Raw genomic sequence first — 20631 nt, 5'->3', positions numbered from 1 at the left:
ACATGTAGAGTTACTCACAAATTAGAATAGTCAAATAGTATCTTGGTGATTAATAGCTTTGGTATTCACTGAGTAATTTTATGGCATTTGCCATTCTTTGAGTAGTTTTATAGCATTTGCCAAATATTTTAGAAATAACAGTGAACGTTAGCTGTCAGGTCCAGTTGGATTTATTTTTTCCAATTCATTCTCAATTTCTGTAGCATTCAAATTACCAGTTCACTGTAAAAAGTTGTTTTGAAGGGATAAAGATGTCTGAGAAGACTGAAGAACAACTCTTTATGTGACTGCTTTTTGTATTTCATAACATTGAAGAATAAGTTGATTTGAATTTGTTTTTATTGTCCTAAAGAGACCACAGTTATCAGCATCCATATCTTATCCCCAACCAGCACAAAGCACATTATTGATGCTCCTATTTGTTGGTGGATACTAGTATGGAAATGTATTGGAATGTTACATAACTAAATACATGTTTCTAATTACAAGTACCTTGGCAGGAGACAGTCTTAAAAAAACAGAGATGAAAAAGCAAATTCAGGATATTTGTAGAGCTCTGTGTTGAAGACCATGTACTTGGGAATCAGGGTTCACTTGGGTGAGGAAGAGAAGAAAAGCAGGAGTTTACTCTGCAGAATTGAAAACCAAATAATAAATTCTTTGGGAACAAGACAGTGAATTTCAGCCTTGTTTTTTGAGGAAAAATCTACAGTGATTCTAAGTATGGGAATTCTTGGAGCTCAGTGCAAATTTCAGTTTAATCTAATTACAAAGGAAAGGGGTCAAGCTATGTGTTTTGTTGATGGAAACAAGGAACTGTGGTTAGTTCTTTCTCTCTGAAGGTACTTTTGTGTGGATGCAGTGCATTTATGTGGCTGATTTCTCCTTTTTCTCTCCCCCTCCTATCCCAAGCACAGCACTGCTCTAGCATTCCTACATGGGATCTCCTAGTCTCATCTCCTGTTGTCCAAGAAACAGATAATGCATTTCTCAAATTTTATGTTACATTAGTATATTTACCTAAAAATTTCAAGCCCTAAATAGCTAGTATTTAAATAGAAGTGTTGGCCTCTTTTGTGAGGATGTTTGCAATTTCCTGACATGAAATCCCTTGCCAGCAAGCCATGGAGCACGCATCCAGTCAGGAAAGAAGTGTCCTTAACAGAAATCATGTTTAGTTCTGGTGTTTCAAGGCAATAGTCTGAGAGCAAATTCATCTCTTCAGCATTATGTCCTCAAAAACAAAACCATTAGGACCACCTACACTGATGCAGGAACTTACTGCAGTGGGACAACTTCCTAACCTGCCTCAATATTATATTCCAAGTGTTCTATGGAAAACAGCAAGAGCCAATGCAAAAACCAAAAAGGAGTTTCCAGTTTAAACCATTTTTTGAAACTAACTCCAACATGTCAAATGGACTCTTCTCCTGGTGACTTGACAGACAAAGGCAGCATTGACATGCCCCAAATACCAGGAGCAGAATTCATGCATCTGAGTGTGCTCCAGTGCCACAGCCATAATCGTCTGCTGTGCCTGGCACTTGGTACAAGCAGCCATTTGTTACAAAAAATAGACTTCATTAATGATTTTTCAGCTCAGAGTGCCCTTCTACAGCCTGAACATGCAGAAGCTGAGCTTCTCTCTCCTGGCTGTAGCATTTTGCATTTCACAGGTGGTGACTTGATAGACCAGTAAAAACATCTAATTTTCACTTCTTGATTGGTTGGTTTCACTTGTCATAATTTATTTGTTTTTTGGGTTTTTTCCCCCGTGTAGGTTTGCATCCAGTTTGAAAAAAAATTAAATTGCATAAATGAAACTTTTCTTTCCTTTACCCAGATTTATCTTTCCCAGAATAGGTGTGTAAGTTAAAAGTATTATCTTTCCTGAGATGAGGTAAATCTGGGCCTGTGGGAACTACAGGAAATGTGTTCCTCAATATTGCTGGTGTTGGAATGCCTAATGGAGCCAGGCTCTCCATAGAGCCCTACTGTCACTACACTGATTTGAGGAGCAGCCCTGTGACACTTGAGTGAGGATTTGTGGATAGAACAGATGTGGGAGACCAGCCTCCTGTATAGGGGGGAAGCAGTTTCCCCTGCTTGTTTTAATCAGTTTGTTGCTTTTCAGAGATACAGGGATGTGCTCCTGGGGAAAATTGTCATTTGAAAGCAGTAAGGGATGCTATGAAGGGCTTTCAGTGCCCTGGCTCATGTCACTTTATCGTCTTAAATGGGCAAAAACAGGGTGAAAGAATTCTGCAGTTACACAAATAGGTAACCTCAGATTTGTGATTTTGATCCCCCTTTCCTCTTTTCCTTTCCCTGGTGTCAGGTCTTTCCTGTTGCACAGTATAAGCTCCTTAACAGAGTTTAGGCCTTTGGGTTTTTTGTTTTGTAGGGAGGAAAAAGAAAACACTCTGCACAAATATTTTAATTGTCTATCACACATTGAATGTGAAGAATTGCATTATCTTGGCTGGTTGGAAGCAGCAAGCTGGTTTGCCACCAAATTTATTGAGCTTAAACAGTCTTCCAGCAGCAAGAGATGAAAGCTCAGTGAGTTTTGTATGTTCTTTTCTGATGTAGAAGTATTACAGGGACCTGTACTTATTTATATAGCTCTTCTGGAAATCTGAGTGGTTGGTCTAAGTGCTAAATGAAGTGGGAATCAGGCAGTTACAAAATAGCCACATTTTAGGAAAGGGGCTAATCCCAGTTCAGAAAGGTTGGCTATGCTAGACCATGCAGCATCATTAACAGAAGGAGAAATAATGAGTTACAGCCTTGAGTTCCTTGAGCTTATTCTCTGTATTATGGGTTTCAGGCACTTTAGTCTGTTTGGTTATAAGAGCAGAGGTTATTAAATGCACACTGCTTAAATAATTTAATTAACTCTGTTACCTCTGCTAGTTTTCTCACTGTGCTTACAATCTGTGCTTCTATGTCAGTGCAGATTAACTTGAGTTGTATTGGGCCAGATTTCTTTTCAATCAGATTATAAAACTGTGAAATACAAAATCATTATGATCAGCAGATTATAAAACTGAAATGCAAAATTATTATGATCACATCAAAAAGTGTTTGGATTTCAACTTCTTAAATTGTTCCATCAGTTTGAAGATCCTGGTCTTTTTAAATAGACAGGCTTTTATCAGAGAGTTATAGGCAAGGACTTAAGAATATTGGATCAGCTCAGAATTGAGTACATCAGCATGTTGGCTCATGCTTTTGACTTGGCTCTAGTCAGGAATACTTCATGTTCTGCTTCACAGTCTGTGTCTTTGGTCAGCATTGCCCAACTGCTCACCCGTTTCATCAGCACATTGAGCCATTTAAGGGAGCATCTGATTTTGAAATTGGAAAAGAACTGTCTGTGTAAAAATGCCTTCATGTCCTTTTCTTTTTAAGGAAGTTGCTATGCAGCACTACTCATGAATAAATAAATTTTATCTTAGCTGCATGCTCTCTCAGAAGCACTGTGTAGAAGTTAAGATACAGTACAAAACCCGTATTTACCTTTCTTGTTGTTACTTGATTATTCCCAATACTTCAGTGATAACACTAATAGAGCACTTCATATGCAAAACCCTTGGGGTAGTGATTTGCAAACTTGTGGTGTTTGTTGCCAAGTTGATTCTTTGTGAAGCATTCTCACCCATTGCTGGGAGTACCACACCTTAGTCTGTACCAGTCCTTTTCCATTTTGTGCTGTAGGGCAGCTTTCTGACATAACCAGACTTAAACTTTTCATTTGGTTTATTCATATGGCTTCTTGGTGTACCACTTGAAGGCACTTGCCTTTTTTAATATTAAATATATAAATATATTATATTATATTATATTATATTATATTATATTATATTATATTATATTATATTATATCATTAGTATTATATTATTAGTATTATTTATAAATATTAATATTATACTTTGTCAGATAGACTTTAATGAAAGCTTAGGGCTCTTACACATTCTTGATCATGTTTATTTAAAATAGATGGCATGACCTGGAACATTTGCAGAGTTTGGTCAGGTTGGCTAAAGAAAATCCTTGTTTTGGGAGGTGATTTGCATTGCTCTCTGCAGGGAGATGATTACTATTTTCATGCCAGGGTCATTTCTGGTGCAGGTTGGGTTGTGCCTTGGTGGAGGGGCCATATGCAGGCTGGAAACTTGGGAAGAAAATCCCACTGTGTCTGCAGGGTCGGGGTGGTGGGGTTTGGTACAGACAGATGGAGACCCCTGGGGAACAAGTTTAAGAAATACACTGGTAAAAAAAGATCCTTGGGGCATCTCAAGTGGGAGGTACACATCGGGTAGAAGACCTCCCAAGAGTTCCACAGGAATGGAGACTCCCAAGAGTCATTATTTCCAAAGAAATTTTGTGACTAAGGAGGATTTAATTTCTCTGAGGGTACTTCAGCTTGTATCTGAAACATGACTGTTCTCTTTTGATACTAAATATACCTCAAATATGTACTTTTAGGTTTTTTTAATCAAACCAGTTAGTAGTAATGGTCACTTGCAATATTTGTTGATGCACTTTTTAGCCTTTTTGTACAGCTTTTACATTTGCCTCCAATATATTTGCTACTTGCATGCAGTCTTTACTTTGTTTCTGGTTTGGTGTTTAAACCCTTAGTGTGATTCCCAGCTAGAGTGTAAAATCTCCTTCAGCAGCTTGCTTATGCTTGTGGGATTAACTTTTCTGCAGGGGGTTGTGATGTTTATTTATAAAATTCCAGTTTTCCACTTGCAAATAGAATATTATTAAGAGAGTCTTCTTTTTGCCAATTAGGTCAAAGTCCTAAAATTTTAAGACCTAAACCACATGGTTTAGAGCGAACTGATTCACAAACCATAGGTGACTTTACTACAAGAAGAAAGGGTATGTACTTTAGCACTGTATGTATATGGAGCTTTATAAAAATAAGTGAAGCAAAAATTTAAAAAATTGTTATTCTAGAATAACTCTGGCATATTCTATTCTGCTATAGGCTAAGGTTATGGATGCATTTTCCATGCCAAGCAACCAGTTTCCTGTATAAGGAATTAAAGATTTTCTGGCTTGAAAAGTGCATGGAAATTTTTCTTTGATATTAACATGAATGTTCTGATCTCTTAAGTTGTGGCTGTTTATATTTTGTCTGTTTATTTAGAAGCAAATATATAACAACTTGCAAATTGTACACAGTAACTTGTAAGTTACTTGAAACTTTTGTTAGGCAATAACCTGAAGTCACAGTTCACTTTAAGTCTTGAAATGAAGCAAAATATTGATCCTCTGATCACACACTAGTACAGACATCTATTTATGCACCTTAAAGAGGATTGTAATTAATATGATGGGCTTTATTGAAGATGCTGAGTTGGTGCCTAACACAGTCACAAGAAGTAGAGAAAATAATGAACAACATCAAAATCTCAGAGAGGTATCACTGATTACCTTTGGGTTTTGAAGTCCATTGCAACAGGATGAAATACTTCTGCTGTTCTTGGTGGGCTTTGGACGAAATCCTGTCTCTGTCTGCTGCAGCAGCACCTTGCCCACTGTTTATTCCTGCCAGGTAGTCTCAGAAAACTTTACAGAAAACCTTTACAGAAAACTTGAGCCAAGCTGATAATTTTTTGTGTCAGTTGTGCTTTAGTATCATGTTGCCTATGTCATGTTCAGTTCTGTTACTACATGCCTGACACTTGATCTCAGTGAACCTGCCAAGAGGCAGAAAACTCATGGTGGGAGGGGGCACAAGGACAGAAACGGCAGTTTTTATGATGACACTGCATTTTGTTTTCTAAGAACAGTTTTAGGGAGGATAAAGTTGACAGCAGTTTGACTCTGTGATATTTTTTTTTTCCACAAGCCTTTTTATACTTTTCTTTTTTGCTAATGTTTAGGACGTGTGAGACATATAAGCTGCAGGGAGGGATAATGTGCTTCTTGCTAATAGCCTACTCATGGTTCTGTTCTGAAAATGAAATTTAAAAATGGCAATTTTTTTGAGAACCATGTTATCTGTCATGAGTGGCACAAGCTGTCATGAGTGGCACATTGCTCGACTGTGGATGATCTCTGAAGTGAGCCAGGCTCCTCCTGCTGTTGCTTCATTTCTCACTTTTGCAGACTTAGTCTTAGCTGCGGGTTCTGCCCACTCGTGGAGCTATGAAACCTCACCAGTAAGGGCACATGTGCACAGTGAGGGCAGAGCTTGCATATTAACAGCTGGCTCTGAGCCAAGACAAGTCCCCAGAGTTGGTTCTGCTGAAACAGCCCATCAGCCCTGCCCTGGGCTTGCCAGCTCCACAAGTCATCAAGACACAATGAGCACAGAACACGATGCTGCCACTTTCAAAATCTCTTTTCAAAACAGAATTAGTGCCTACAAGTATATGCTGCAAAATTCTGCAGTTGCAGTGGGTTTTTTTTATTTTATATTTTACTTTTTAATTGATGTTTCCTCTCGTTACCTGAAAAGATTAAAAATGTAAGTTAATATATCGTGTCTTTCTGAAAATGGAAGTGTCTCCCTTTCCTTACTAGTATTTACTATTTGAAAGATAAAGGTTTTTTCTGTATTTAGTCTGTGCAAAGCTATTAAATTTAAGTTTGTTTAGGAAAGTTCTGTGCTTTACAGTTGTCTGTTTCTTACATAGCAAAACCAGCTCCACTAGAAATAAAACCTCTGCCTGAATGGGAAGAATTACAAGCTCCAGTTAGATCTCCCATCACCAGAAGCTTTGCACGAGAGTAAGTTCCTTGGCTTTTCCTCATTCAGAGTAATCATTTTGGTGACTGGAGTGTTAATAAATGTGTGTACATCTGTATCATATTTTTAGCTTGTTTGTAGCTTGAAGTTTCCCTTGGAAGAGTGTGAGTCTGCGTGTGTGTCTGTGCATTGAAATAAAGTGTGTCTGTGTGAAATTTTGTTTTGTGATACTAAACATAAGGGACTGTGTATAACGAAAAAATGTGACACTCTAGTAAGCTTGAATGAAAATTTCAGCTCTAATATGCTTCTTTTTGTTGTTTACCAGGAGGTTTAAGGTATTGCAGATGTATTGTTTGTAAAATAATTCCTGGTAATTAGCTCCTCCAGGTTTCCCGTGTCTCCCAGACCGGATTCAGTTCATAGCACAACTTCCAGCAGTGACTCGCACGACAGTGAAGAGAATTATGTATCCATGAACCCAAATCAGTCCTCTGAAGACCCAGTATGTAACATCTACATCTTAACTACTCTCTTCCTGTGCAGTCCTTACTTTTAAATCATGCAAACACAGATCCTTCATTCAACATCACTCCCTTTATGCTTCTAGACCAACAGAATGATACAAAAATCTCCATAGCAAAGCTGTAATTTTGGTAGGATTTCACTGCAGAAGTTAAGAGCATAAAGAAAATGGTTGATATACATGTCTATTATATAAAGCAGTATACAACATGACTTTTTTTCTACCTCTTTTCTAGAATTTGTCCCCTCTTTGCAATTGTTTATCCTTGGGCTATGCGTGAGTCCAGTATTATGACATGAAGGGAAATAAACTGTCCTAGGACCTCTGAGACATGCTTAAAAAAGCTGCATTAAAAGGACATCTTCCAGGAAATGTAGAAGGAACAGGGGAAAAAACCACTTGATACTTGTGGTATACATTCTATGAAAATTGAACCATGTGTATTTTATTAGGCGTCTTTCAAAGAAGAAGATAGAAGGAGTCTTTGTGTATTAAATGTCTGCATTTTTTTCCCCTTTGGGGGGAATTTGCTCAGATAATGAAGCTTCAGATCCTCAGCATGGAGTGCAGCTAGTTAGGAAAAGTTCATGATGCACACTGTGGGTTTTCTTTGGTGAGGGAAAGGAGAGAGAGAAAAAGACTCAATAGCAGTAGTTTTAAGGAAGAGACAATAGCAGTAGACCTAGGCCTAAACTAAAATATAGTTTAGAATATGCATAAAACACTGGAGGAAACCTGTATCTTGAGCTCAGCTTTTTGTCTAGTCTAGAATCATGGAATGGTTTGATAGGGACCTTAAATCATGGATTGAAAGGTTCATTAAAGATCATCTTGTTCCAACCTCCCATGCCATGGTCAGGGACAGTCTATTAGACCAGGCTGTTCCAAGTCCGATCCAGTCAGTTCAGTGTACTCATATGTTTGGGTTCTTAGTCGGGGATACAGCAGTATTTTTCATCTTGAAATCATTTATGTATGACCTTCTTTGGGGAGGGCCTGTCTAGCACCTTTTTTGTTCTGTTTGTGTGTCTGCCTTCTTATATGGCATGTGCTGGCCCATCTCACTGCCCCTGGGCTCTCCTCTTGCAATGCTGTTCACTTTGCTGTCCCCTGCTGCTCTGGGTCCCTCCCAGCCTCCTCCAGTGTCCCTGCCCCCAGCTGACCACTGCCACCTCTGGGTGCTGCATCCCAGGTTCCCCTCGTGCTGTTCCCTGTGGGAGCTGCTGGGGCGCAGGCTCCGGAGCCCGTGGAGCGCCCCAAGCTGGGCCTTGTGCTTCCCAGGGGAAAAGCACCAAGCTCGGGCGACCTGCTGGTGTTAATTCTTAGCTCCTCTCTTGCCAGGGCCCTTGGTAAGTAATGGGTGATGTCCTGTTTGACACGTGCAAGAAGCATCCCATAATTAGACCAGAGATTGGCCCCACCCGTGCCCGCAGTTCTCCCTGCTCAGAATCACAGTTCAACCCGCGTGTTCCTGTTGATTCTGAAGGCTGTTCCAGGGGCTTAACTTCCATACTAAGATGGTACAATTAATGCTCCAGCTCATTAATATCTTCTGTTTGCTTGCACCAGTCCTGTTTAAAGGTTATTCAACAGATTTCCTTTCTGTTTCATTGTTTCATTTGCGTGTATTTAAAATTTCTGTTTCCTAATGCGTATGTTCTACCTGCTTAGTTTGTTTGAAATAACAGATTATTTTTTGTTTAATGAGTAACAGCTTTTTAAATTTATCCTGGAAACATTGATACAGAATCTGATTTTTGTATCTTTAATACACAGAAATTTGTTCTGAGAATTTGAGCAAGGAAAATGAACTTCACATTAGTTGTTTGTGTTTGTCCTTGTTGCCACTTAATGTTAAATGAGCTGGAGAGTAGAGATATAATGGATTACTTCCATTTAAAAAGCCCAGCCCATTTGGCTTTAGCCCATAAAATATTTTACTTCCTAAAGAACCAGAAGATTTCTGCATATCTCATGGCCTTTGTTTTAAAATTTGACTTTTTGAGAATTTTTACTTGTTCCAACTCTATCTTAGCAAGGAATCTGTATTTCTTAAACTTTTTCTGCCATCAGCTTTGAAGCATCTTCTTTGATGTCATGCTTATGTTTTAGTTAATAAATTCAGCAATATTCTGCTTTTTCTTTCAAGTTGCTCTCAGCCTTACCCTTCTGTCTTTCCTTCTGCCTTCTTCATTTTTTGCTGACTGCTGCCCTCTGTCTTCCTGTTTTTTCTTTATCTTTTAGAGAAGAGTCCTTCTATTGTACTGTTCCTATAACACCTGTTAAGAGGGAGGGATCAGGCTGGGAGAGGACAGAGGAGGTGAGGTTGTAAAAGTCTGGGCTAATTGAAATTTAGATATATACAATGCAACTTCAGTTCAGGCAGCCCTACACATGTTTTCCAAAGTTTTAATATTTTAATCTTGTCAATTGAACAATACTCTGTGATTTTCACCTTAATCGTGATAACTTTTGAATGAGATGTAAAAGTTTCATTTTTAGATTTGCCACTATTGTCGAGCAGAAATTATTGTAGGTATTGAACAAAAATGGAGGGAAATAGAAAAGTTTGTGCTTAAGTAATGTTAAATTTGAGATATAATAGCTACATTTAAAAAGAGCAAAGCATGATCTGTTCTTATTTCATTATATGAAGGGGACATTAAGTGGAAAGCACAGATGGGTTTGGTGGCAACCTTAAATTTGGGGGGGTGGTTTTTGGGTTCTTTCCTCCCATTGGGTTTTGACTCTGTCCCATTTTTGAAATAGAATGTATGCCCTTGCCATACAGGGTCAATGAAATTTCCATGATTGAAATGATTGCAATTGTTTCCTTAAGCTTTTACATTTTGGCAGTTTACAGTAAGCATATTTGATTATGTGGACCACGTGAGGTTTGTACATTTGTAGCTGAGGTTGTTTATATTATGATTTCAGAATTTGTTTGGAAGCAACAGCCTTGATGGAGGAAGCAGCCCTATGGTAAAACCTAAAGGAGATAAACAAGTGGAATATTTAGATCTGGACCTAGATTCGGGAAAGTCTACCCCACCTCGTAAGGTAAGCAGATGGTCAGCTCTTGCTTTTCTGCCATCAGGAATTCAAAATTGCCTTCAGTGAGATCTCTTAATGGTAATTTCTCCAATGATTTAGTGGAGAGACAGTGTTGAACCTTTCAGAGAAACCAGTGCTTTTTCTCTGTCTGTTTGGGACACCTACTTGCTTTTTGTTGTTAATTTACTTGAACTTGTTTCTGACTGTTCCCAGAAGAAGAACAGTGGCTCAGGCAGCAGCGTGGCAGACGAGAGAGTCGATTATGTTGTGGTGGACCAGCAGAAAACGCTGGCCCTGAAGAGCACGCGGGAGGCATGGACTGATGGCAGACAGTCTACGGAGTCCGAGACACCCACGAAAAGCGTGAAGTGAAAACACTGCTTGGTCTTTGAAGAATGGAAAGAAGTGAATTTTGAAGAGTCACAGAACCACAATGGCAGTGTTGTTCAGCTGCACAGTACCCGATTCCCTGGGGTGGGAATCAGTTCCTCACCAAATAGGTTGGAAGCCAAAAGACGCTTTGAATATATCAAAGGAACTTTAAGATCATGAATTGGCTCTGTGGTGTCTGGAAAAATCACAGCCTGTAAATAACCTGTAAAATAATATTACTTAGGTTTCAGAAAACCTTTTGTTCTGTAGTTAACACATTTGTAGTATTACTGTGTTTATGCACTTTTTCAGTTACAATGTTGGTTCAGGTATTCACAGTTAGTGTACCTTAATGTCTAATTAATCTGGAGAATTCTTTTTTCCTTACACTACTATTCCTCACAATTTTAGGTTAATTAAGCTACATGTAGAAACGGAAATTAATATTTGAACTTCATTTTAACAACTCAAAATTGATTTTGCAGAAACACTTTCACAATTGAATAATCTACTTGAAATGCCAAGAGACGACCGTTAGTTACATATTTGTTTATATTTAATACATACGAGATTATTTGGAAGTCTACAGGTTTACCTTCCTAACAAAAAATAGCTGTGAGTTAATAATAATGAACTGTACTGGGTTTAGACCTAAAATCCTGGCTTATATGTTAGTTGTTAGTGGTGGAACTTCTATTGTATTTTATTAATGACAGTGTTCTGTGTTCAATCAGTGAAGATTCTGCAGGGTGGGATCTTACACTTTCAAAGACTGAATAATTAAATGTCAAGTAAGCCTGCAAACCACTGATGGCATGCAGTAATATTGTGATCTCACACTTATTAACAAGAAATAACCTTTATATTATTTACAGAAGGTAGAGTATATAAATCAGGTACGTACCAAGCACTGTTGTGCTAATACACTGATCAGGTTTAGACAATGAGCTTTAGTTTTGTACTGTTTAGAAGTTCTAATGTCAGTTTTCAGTTCAAGATTAATGGGACAGTTTGACATTCACTTTTTGTAGTACTAGCAAAATACTGTGATTTTGAATTAGACATTAACTCAAATGGAAATACTATGTTTTAACACCATAGTGCCCTTCTTATGAGCTCTATTTTACTTTAATCTCCTGCTTGGCCTTATATTTAAATCCCTATGCAATTGATATTTTATATCTCTGTTTTTAAAAATTAGATAATGTACCTAAATTATCCCCTTGTACACCACTTGTTGCTCTTTCCTGGTACAGGATTTTAAACTCTGTATACTGTGATCCTTTATTTTACTATGCCAGTTCCAAATAATAATCTGCCTTGGTTTAGAAACATTTTTTGTTATTTGGAAGAAGATAGAATTCTTTAAATACATGAATGAGTTAGGTCTAGATAGAGAACTTACTAACACTTTTGTTTTATACAAATACCCTCACTTAAGTGGTTGGTTTAATTTTCCTGCCCAGTTGGGGTTTTTTTGGCCAGATCATTTAAAAGTTGAGCTTAAAGCTGCATTGTTTTCTGGCGTGTTGGCCTTCGTACTGTGCCTAATCTACCATCAGTTGTTTCTCTCCCTCACAGCCACAATTTACAGTATGTAAATTATCTTCTTCCTAACAAATGTTCTTTTTAAATTAGTAATATTTTGATGCTTTGAATGTTCATTTAGAAAAAAGAAACTGAACACAATGCATTTTGAGGTGAATTTTAAATAAATCAAGTTGTTCTGTTTTGGTGTGTAAACTCTGTCTTGCAAAGCAGCAAACTCATGTCAGTGTGTCTGGGAAGGTGCCTGGATACCAAGCACATTTTTTCAGAATTGTAGATGTACAGCTGGAACAATTTTTAACTTGGATCTCTGATTTAAAACCCTGCGCCAAGAAGCCAAATAATGTCAATTCCCACTCCTCTGGGAGCCAGGAAAAAATCAGTCTCCTAAGCCAGCCTCTCTTGCTGAGCCAGTGATAGGAGATGGGTTTGCTCTAAGTTTGCTGATATCAGTCCTTGATTTACAGATTACACTTACTCTTTCTTCATTTAAAATTTGGCAGGATTCACAGCATTATTTGTTATTATGATTGAGAATCCACTCTTAATTTCTAGGCTTTTCCCCTTTCTTTCGTTAAGGAAAACAGGAGCTTCCACACTGTACAGACAGTGTAACATTTTCTAACTATCAGTCTACAATTTCTCTTTAATTAGATTTCTAAGCAGTTTTCCCCCCACATTCCAGTGTTACATCTTCCATACTTACATACTGTCCATGGTATGTTCAGAATCAGAGGTGTGATACTAACTTTTGATGATATATCTCATTTTCACCAGTGAAGCTACAGGGGCTCCACGGTGCAGATCTGTCTGAGCTCTTGGATGGTCTAAGGATATGAATATAAAATGGGAAATGTGACTCCTAAAGTTGTAGATGATAGAAAGCAAGTGAAACTGATATCAGCCCTGTGTCACTTTCAGTTACTAGCTTTGTGAGGACCCTTCAGTTGGAGGCAAGTTGGTGGAAACTCAAGTAGATACTGGTGCAGAAGTAGCTTGTCAATGTTGCTTGTCAAGTGTTCTCTTTTCAAACAGCTAAGTTTTCTCTTGTTTCACTCAAACCCCGTGTTACCAGTTGCAGATACAGTTTTCATTGCTGTATGTGTCATTATAAATTGCAAATACATATATATGCAATATGTCTTTTACAAGTATACAAGATCTTGCTCTTAAAAATCGAAAGAAAACTTGGTGCCTTTTACACTAAGATTGACTTGAGAGGTGATTTGGTATCATTCCATGGTGTGATCTGAACATTTCTTTATCTGCTAAGTACCAATAGCCACACTTTTACACACTGTGATATAATCACTATTACCTCACGAAGTGCAGGTGCAAACACAGCTGTTCTGTTGCACTAGAACTTCATAATGTGACATGGGAAAAGGTGAAAATGTGGTCATTAGTCTTTTTTTTTCTTTACTGATATTTGTATTTATGTAAAAAAATAATAACAAACCATTCATGTATGACAGTTGAGACGTAGTGCCACACCTAGGGAGTACAGACAAATTACAGTATGGCAGTTTTGATTAAGTAATTTAGAATTTATTGCTTCTTGTAGCTAATTAGGGAGTGACGGGCACCTCTCTAGCTTTTACAGTGCACTATGAGCCGAGCAAGATTTTTATCACAGTGAAATTTAAGTTAGCTATTACTGCAGCAGTGTGTGTGTGTGCGTGTGTATACACACACACACCCACACACACGCACACATATATATATATATATTTATAAATATATATATATATGTAGTACTCTTGCAAAAGTACTTTGGAAACTTGGCAGCCCCGGAGAGAAGTTCCAGTCCCTCCTTAGCCTATAGAGGTTTGTGTCATGGAAAGTGAATGGATATTTATTTGCTCAAGGAGAAAGCACTGCCATACAATATCAGTGTGCAATTTGGACAGCAGTAGTGCCACTTCATCTGTTGAAATATTTTGTACCTGTAGTTCTTAAGAAGCTCAGCACTATCCACAGGTGAACTTATATTTCGAGATTATTCTCCATATTTCCTAGATCTGCTCTTGATCTCTGTGTATTGCACCAAACTGCTTCTTCAATGTTAATTTCTTGTTGTTTTATTTCTTGGGAATACTAATATGGCCGTGACCACAAAAAAAGGTGCTTGTCTAGCAATTAGTGTAATAGATGTTCCACAAAAACATTGTGTTGGTTGGGTGTAGATGAACCAAATCCCAAGCAATGAGGTTTCTGGATTTTGCCTTCACTGAACAAACATTTTGAGTTCAGCTCTCAGCCTGACAAGGTGCAGAGTAGGATGCAAGAAAAGATGTTGAGAGGGTTATGAACAATATCTTTGACATTTTAAGTTTTCCAGAATGTGTTTATGGTTCCACAGCCCTGATGTTAATTTTCAGTAGCAAAAACGGGAGGAGAACAGGTATTGGATGCATGACCAGTTGAAAGGTTTTTGCCATATCCTTAAGTAAACAGAACTAGACTGTTCTGGTGCCAGTGGTTTTCTTTCTAGATGGTCTAGAAAAGAAGATTTCCATGTTTCATTAGGAAGGGATTATCTGTTTGCTTCAGCTTTTTTATAAGCAGGGTAGCTGAAGTGTACAGTTGTGTAATCTGCTGTGCACACACACAAAATGTTTAGCTATAATATGCTAAAATGGAATAGAATAAAATCCTGTGCAGTTTAGAACATAAAGCACCAAGTTGGAAAAATGGAGACTCTCAAAGTTTTCCTGCAATTATAAAGCCAGCACTTGTAGTAATCATCATGATTAGCTCTTGAAAATTCTCCTAGGATCTCTCATCATTGCCAAGCCTTTTCCTAGTGAGTTGTATCTGCAGTGAAATAAAAGAAAGGTGTGTCATATTTTCAGAAAGGCCAATCTTAATAAGATTTTAATAAATGCTCTTTGAGGTCCTGGGTTTAATGTGGGGGGGAGTGGGGGGGCTTGCACAAGGTACCCAGACAGCTTGATTGTTTTAATCAGAAGGCCAGAAGAGAGGAAAATACTAATATGCCTTATTTTCCCTGAATTCCTACCAGACTTGAAAATACGTAAGTTTTCATATTTTTATGTGCTTTTTAGGGAATCTACTTCAGAGGAAGGAATCACTACTTGCCTCTGTGCATTTGTGCTGGGTTTTGTGCAATTATAAACTATGCAGACTAGCTGAAGGTTTAAGGGTTTTTTCTTTCTATTTTGTGTTAGAGGTGAAGGATGCAGACCTGTGAGTTTGGGGATGCCTCAGACTGCCCTGCTGATGTACCTCAGAGTCTGGAGTTAATTACATCAAAACAGTGATTCAACCCTCTGCTGATGTGATCTCCATAGTCATACCTATTCATGGTGTGTATATTTAATTTTTTTTTTAATTAATCATAATCAAAACCTAAATGTTGGCAACAAATAATGTTCAGAGTTAAGGTCCCTAATCTCCAGTTAGGCATAGAGCAGCATTTGAAAAGGCATTATGTGTAACAAGGTTCAAATTCCCCAGGCACACAAATCCATTTAGGATCTTTTGAGGAGCAGAATTTCATATTCAAGGCACCGCTGTCCTCTTTAAGTAAGCGAAAGTTCCAAGAACTTTTCCAAAATCTAATTTCTACTCAATTATTTAAATGTAAGTTTAGGAATTGAATTTGAAAAACACACCTTGTGTTATAACTATGGGTTTTTTCCTCCATAAATGAAAGAAGTGATGATTCTTAAGACATTTTTGCCTTTAGTTCTACTCACTGACAGCCCAATATGAGGAAGCACAAAATAGACTTGGCCCTTGAACTTCTTAAAAAGAAGGAAAAAAGTGAAGGAGCCACCCAGGACCAGGATTTAGCCTCTGATCTCCTCATACACCATATGGTGCAGGTGCCCCCAATTCCAGTGCTCAGTTGAGAAGTTGGGACACAGATCCTGTGGCCAGTATCAGGGAAGCACCAACAAGCTCTGAAGAAGTGGTTTGCTTAAAAACAGTATCAAGAGTTCAAGCAAAAATTTAGTTTTGGAGAGGACCTGGTGGGTTTGTTTCCTCTGTGTAAAATGAGTAGGATAATATTTAGAATTGTGATGCAAACATGCTTTGGGAGCTATGCTGTATCTCAATATGAATACTATTGTTCACCCCATTTTTTGGGTATCTGTGGTCTGTATTTTTTGCACAGCATTTGGTATACCAGAGAAGGGCTGTCTTTAAAGTCTGGGATCAAGAATCACGAAACACTGGCTTCCCAACAATGTTTTACGTTTAAGGATAAATTTCCAATGGATAGTTCTAAGATCTTGAGATTTTCCTTTAGTAGGTGCATTGTGTATAAGGATGGAAACTTGAAATTAAGCAAGCAGTTATTATTCTGTAATTAGGATGTTATTCTGCTTCTAAAAAAACCCAAACAAAACATTTTCAAAAAAAAATTATTTAAAATTATCCGTTCTGCACACACAGTGTCAGACTTTTCTCTTAGTAGTTTTTACCTCCCTGCATCATAATGATCTGAAAAAATGCTGTTACATTTTCTCCAGGACTGTGTAGTTCTTTGGTGAAGTCATACTTTGATTTCCTGTGTATTTCTGACATGAATTTCTCCCCAACTATTCTCTTTAATTAAAGGAGGGTTGAAAACCAATTCCTTTTATAAAAGCTGCTCTGTTTTTTGTGAGAGAGAGCAGAAGGTTTTTTTAATGTAGCAAATATCTGTTATGATTCAGAATAGTCACTGCTGCAGAAAGGAATTCAGATGATGTATACAAAGCAGTAACTCCAAAGCATTGATTATAGGCTACTACAAAAAGCATATTCATGTCTAAAACCAAAGGCTCAGGAAATAAATGTGGCAGAAAAGAACCATAATCCACAGCACACATGAGGGTCCATCGTTTTTCCAATAAAAGCTGTGTTGGAAGCCCCTGTATGTCCTATCTAATCTGATACTATAGTTACAGGTAAGTAGATATTTATCAATGTTAAGTGTCAAAGTATTTTTCAAAGTCTTTCATGACTATTTAAGTATCTAAACACTGTGGGGAAAACTGGCCCAGATGACAACTGAGGAGAAACACAGCAGCATAAGAAAAGCAAGATAACCATGAAAATCAGATTAAGATGCCAGAGGCATCTTATGATGGCAGAGGCATCAATGTATGAAATTTGGGTGTAGAGGCAGATAGATACTTGTGTATATGTGGAATCCAACTAGAACTATTACTGAAGGGATAATGTAGTTAAAATAGAAAAAGCTCATGTAGTTAAAATAGAAAAATTAAAGTATTATGTCCTGCTTAAAAAACCTCTTCTTCAGATTTATCCCCATCTTTCACTGAAGGTCTATATCCAACTTCCTCAAGTCCCTTTTTGCTCTAAGAATAACAGCTGCAGGAGGAAATTTTGATGATCTCAAAGGTCTTCTCCAACCTAGTTAATTCTGTGATTCTGTAAGTCAGAAGGCTTAACTGCTGTGCCAATACATGGAGGTAAGTTTTCCAAAGAGTCTTTCCTTGCCCTGTCTCACTCTGGTTGCAGCACTGTGAGGTGAGGAGTGAGGTTCATGAAAGGAAACAGGGCCAGGGCAGAACCTGGTTGCTGAGAGGGAGGAGAACCCGGAGTTTTGAAGAGGGAAGAATCTGTGTGTGTTAAAAAGTGTTTGTGCATTACTTTTTATACTAAAATGTATTTTGCATACTGAAAATATGTATATGTTTGCCTTTTGGTGGAGCCTTTTCAGTCTTAGCAGCAAAGAAATAAAATCTAAAAGCATTTTATTAATTCTGGGGTTTTTTTCTGTGAAAGTGCTGCTTGTTACAGAATCTCCATTCTTCGAGGATTTCTGTAATGAGTATCAGCAGTTGACTCCATATGGGGTCTTTTTTTTTTTTACATGGGTAAATTTTATTGATCAAAGGGCTTGTTTTAAACTGGACACAAGCAGAGACTGATATGCTACCTGCATGCCATGTTGCTGTTACCAAATATTCACTGGTTTGTGGTTGGGCACAATTTGAAAGACTTTTGGTCTTCACATGTCACTATTTTTGTAGTCTTCTTTTTGAAGATACACACAGAGCAGGCTTACAGTTTGTTTAAGCACAGCAGATAAAGTCTGGGCTGTTTATTTTCTGTGGAAGTTTAATTTTACCAGGATGGCTACACTGTAATTTAAACAATCTCAATGTCATCTTCATGGTATTCAAAATTTAAAGAGCCACATGGATGAAATTTATACACCTTCATATGTTAAACTCTAAAAAGTTTCCATTGCATTAAGGAATCTACTGAAATTAATAGATGGTATCGTTTGCATGTGTTGGGGTTTTTTTAATACTGGAAATCAGTGTGTTGACAGTTATGATGAAGCTGATGCCAGTGACCTTTGCTGATGGGCACAGGGTTTGGGGTTTTTGTTTTGTTTGAAGGGTTTGTCTGTCTGTTTGTTTGACAGATGTAGAATGAGTTTAATGGCTTCTTTGACTGTTGAATGTGTGTGTGTGTGTGTGTGCACCACCTCTTGCCTGCAGGACTGTTAATCTGAGGCTAGAAGAAAAGTGACAGTGACAGAAGTGATGGCCTTGAAATAAGTCTGATTGTATTTACTCTTGGTGGGATAGTCCAGCTCAACATCAGCCTTGTGAGGAAGTAGAAAAACTGGCAGTATCTCATCTCACATGGGTAGTATCTTGCTTTGGCATTGTAAACTAAAAAATATAAATTCCCCCCCCTAAGATCTGAACAGAAACCAGGTTCTCACCCCTCTCTTACCTTCTTGAACCCAAATGAATGTCTCATGGAGCAACCACAAACAACTCTATTTCACTCCTTTTGTTTCCCAAATTTTGGGAAAATTTAAATTTTTGATACATGTTCAGCAATGCCTATTAGCATAATTGCTACACAGCTAATAGTATCAGAGTTGGTTTTACTTGTGGTGTTTCAATTTCTTGTTTTACAAGAAGTCATCTAAAGAACATTAATTAAAGTTATGATTGCTCAACTAAGCAACAAAATTGCAAGATGTGTCGCCTGAGAGATTTGACAAAAATCTGTAATTAAACAGCTCTTTACTAACTTCATAAGCATGTTAGTAATTAGTTGTCTCTACTGTTGGGTACTGGCTGAGGGAGGATTTCTTGCTTTATTGTGTATTTGACCATAATGTAGGTGTTCAACTCATCAGTAACCCTCTGTCATGAACTTCTTTATGCCATTGGTTGTTTTCAATTTAAGGTCTTCATATTTGGGCTCTGTATGGTTCATGAAGATTTTCATGTTAACTTGGAAAGTCCTTTTTCCTGCTTTGTTTGGGGTGTTTCTTTGGAGGGGAGTGGTTTGGTCTGGTTTGGTTCTTGTTGTTGGGTGGGGTTTTGTTTCAGTTTTGGTTTTATGGGGGTTTTTTTGCATAGTCTTCTGCTCTGCTTTCAGGACTTCAGAAAATTCAAAAAGAAATTTAGAACCTTTTATCTTTTAACTTTTGGGAAGATTTCCTTTTTTTTCAATTATTTTGCCTGTTGAAGTAGAGGTGAATGTTCACCTTTTCTGATACCAAGCACACAAATATCTCAACACCCCCACACCCTGGCATGGTGCTGTTTTATTTTGCTGGATGGCCAAGGATCAATGAGATTTGGATGGAGGTTGTGCTTTTCTCTCTTCCCCATCAAACCAGGTCCTACCTGTCAGTTTTAGTCTAAGAGATGGTGTCATGGGTGCTGAAATATCCTCACTGCTCTTCCCAAACACCTCACTTCTTCCCAAGGGCCTTCTACCCCATTTTCCCTCACCAGTGATTCTCCAGTAGCGTGGTTTGGTTTTGTGTGCTTTGCAGGGGAGGCAAAAGAATGAAAAATGGCAAAGGGGGAGTTCCCACCATGACCTACACTCCTCACCACATAGAGAGCACTGCATTATCTGGAGCAGCTCTGGGAGAGGGGGCAGGAGCTGAGGCACAGCAGGTGGACACAAGGCTATGCTGGAAGAGTAGAGCTGGCTAAAATGACACAGTTATTTTAATTTGTAATTTGCTGCCGCGTGTATTTACAAAGTTCAAGATGTGTCCCTGAATGGAGAGAAAAGCATTTAGCAAAGCTCAGGGATTAAGTTTTCATCTGTGATGAGAGATGACAACGAGGAGTGGGAAAATATGTCAGTAAATTGGTGATTAGCTGAGAAATCCTATTCTAGGAAAATTGAGATTTTCTGGGAATTTATTCTTCTGAGTAGTTCTGGCAGAAACAAGGTGACACCATCTTTTGGAAATGTTAAAGTTAATAATTTTAACTTCAAAAAAATATTAAAGAATGTCTGTAATCGAAGACGATGGAATGAAGGTTGTAATAATTGTCATGAAGATGGTCTGTTTTGCTGCTACATTCCAGGTTACAGTGGTTTCTCAGGATGTGGAAGATGCAGCTTCACAAACCTGTGGAGTGCACTCAGTGGCTGCATCTG

The 20631-nt window shown here is 38.0% G+C and overlaps 1 protein-coding gene across 4 annotated transcripts in view; it reads left to right on the top strand.

Moving 5' to 3' along the window:
• The window catches only part of GAB1 (GRB2 associated binding protein 1), a 92062-nt gene extending 79666 nt beyond the window's left edge, over positions 1–12396 (top strand). For 2 of the 4 annotated variants that reach the window (XM_036383014.2, XM_036383018.2), the window contains exons 7-11: positions 4805–4894; positions 6661–6754; positions 7095–7218; positions 10177–10299; positions 10507–12396. In XM_036383014.2, the coding sequence (XP_036238907.1) occupies positions 4805–4894; positions 6661–6754; positions 7095–7218; positions 10177–10299; positions 10507–10665 (590 nt within the window). In that variant the 3' untranslated portion in view covers positions 10666–12396. Of the gene's footprint in view, positions 1–4804; positions 4895–6660; positions 6755–7094; positions 7219–9483; positions 9560–10176; positions 10300–10506 lie in introns of all 4 variants that reach the window. The other 2 variants (XM_036383015.2, XM_036383017.2) reach the window with 2 other exon arrangements.
• Positions 12397–20631: the final 8235 nt, after the last annotated feature.

The sequence above is a fragment of the Molothrus ater genome, chromosome 4, assembly GCF_012460135.2.
Source record: "Molothrus ater isolate BHLD 08-10-18 breed brown headed cowbird chromosome 4, BPBGC_Mater_1.1, whole genome shotgun sequence".
NCBI lineage: Eukaryota > Metazoa > Chordata > Aves > Passeriformes > Icteridae > Molothrus > Molothrus ater.
Note: the sequence above shows the minus strand (reverse complement) of the source record. Positions and strands in the feature narration are given on the sequence as shown.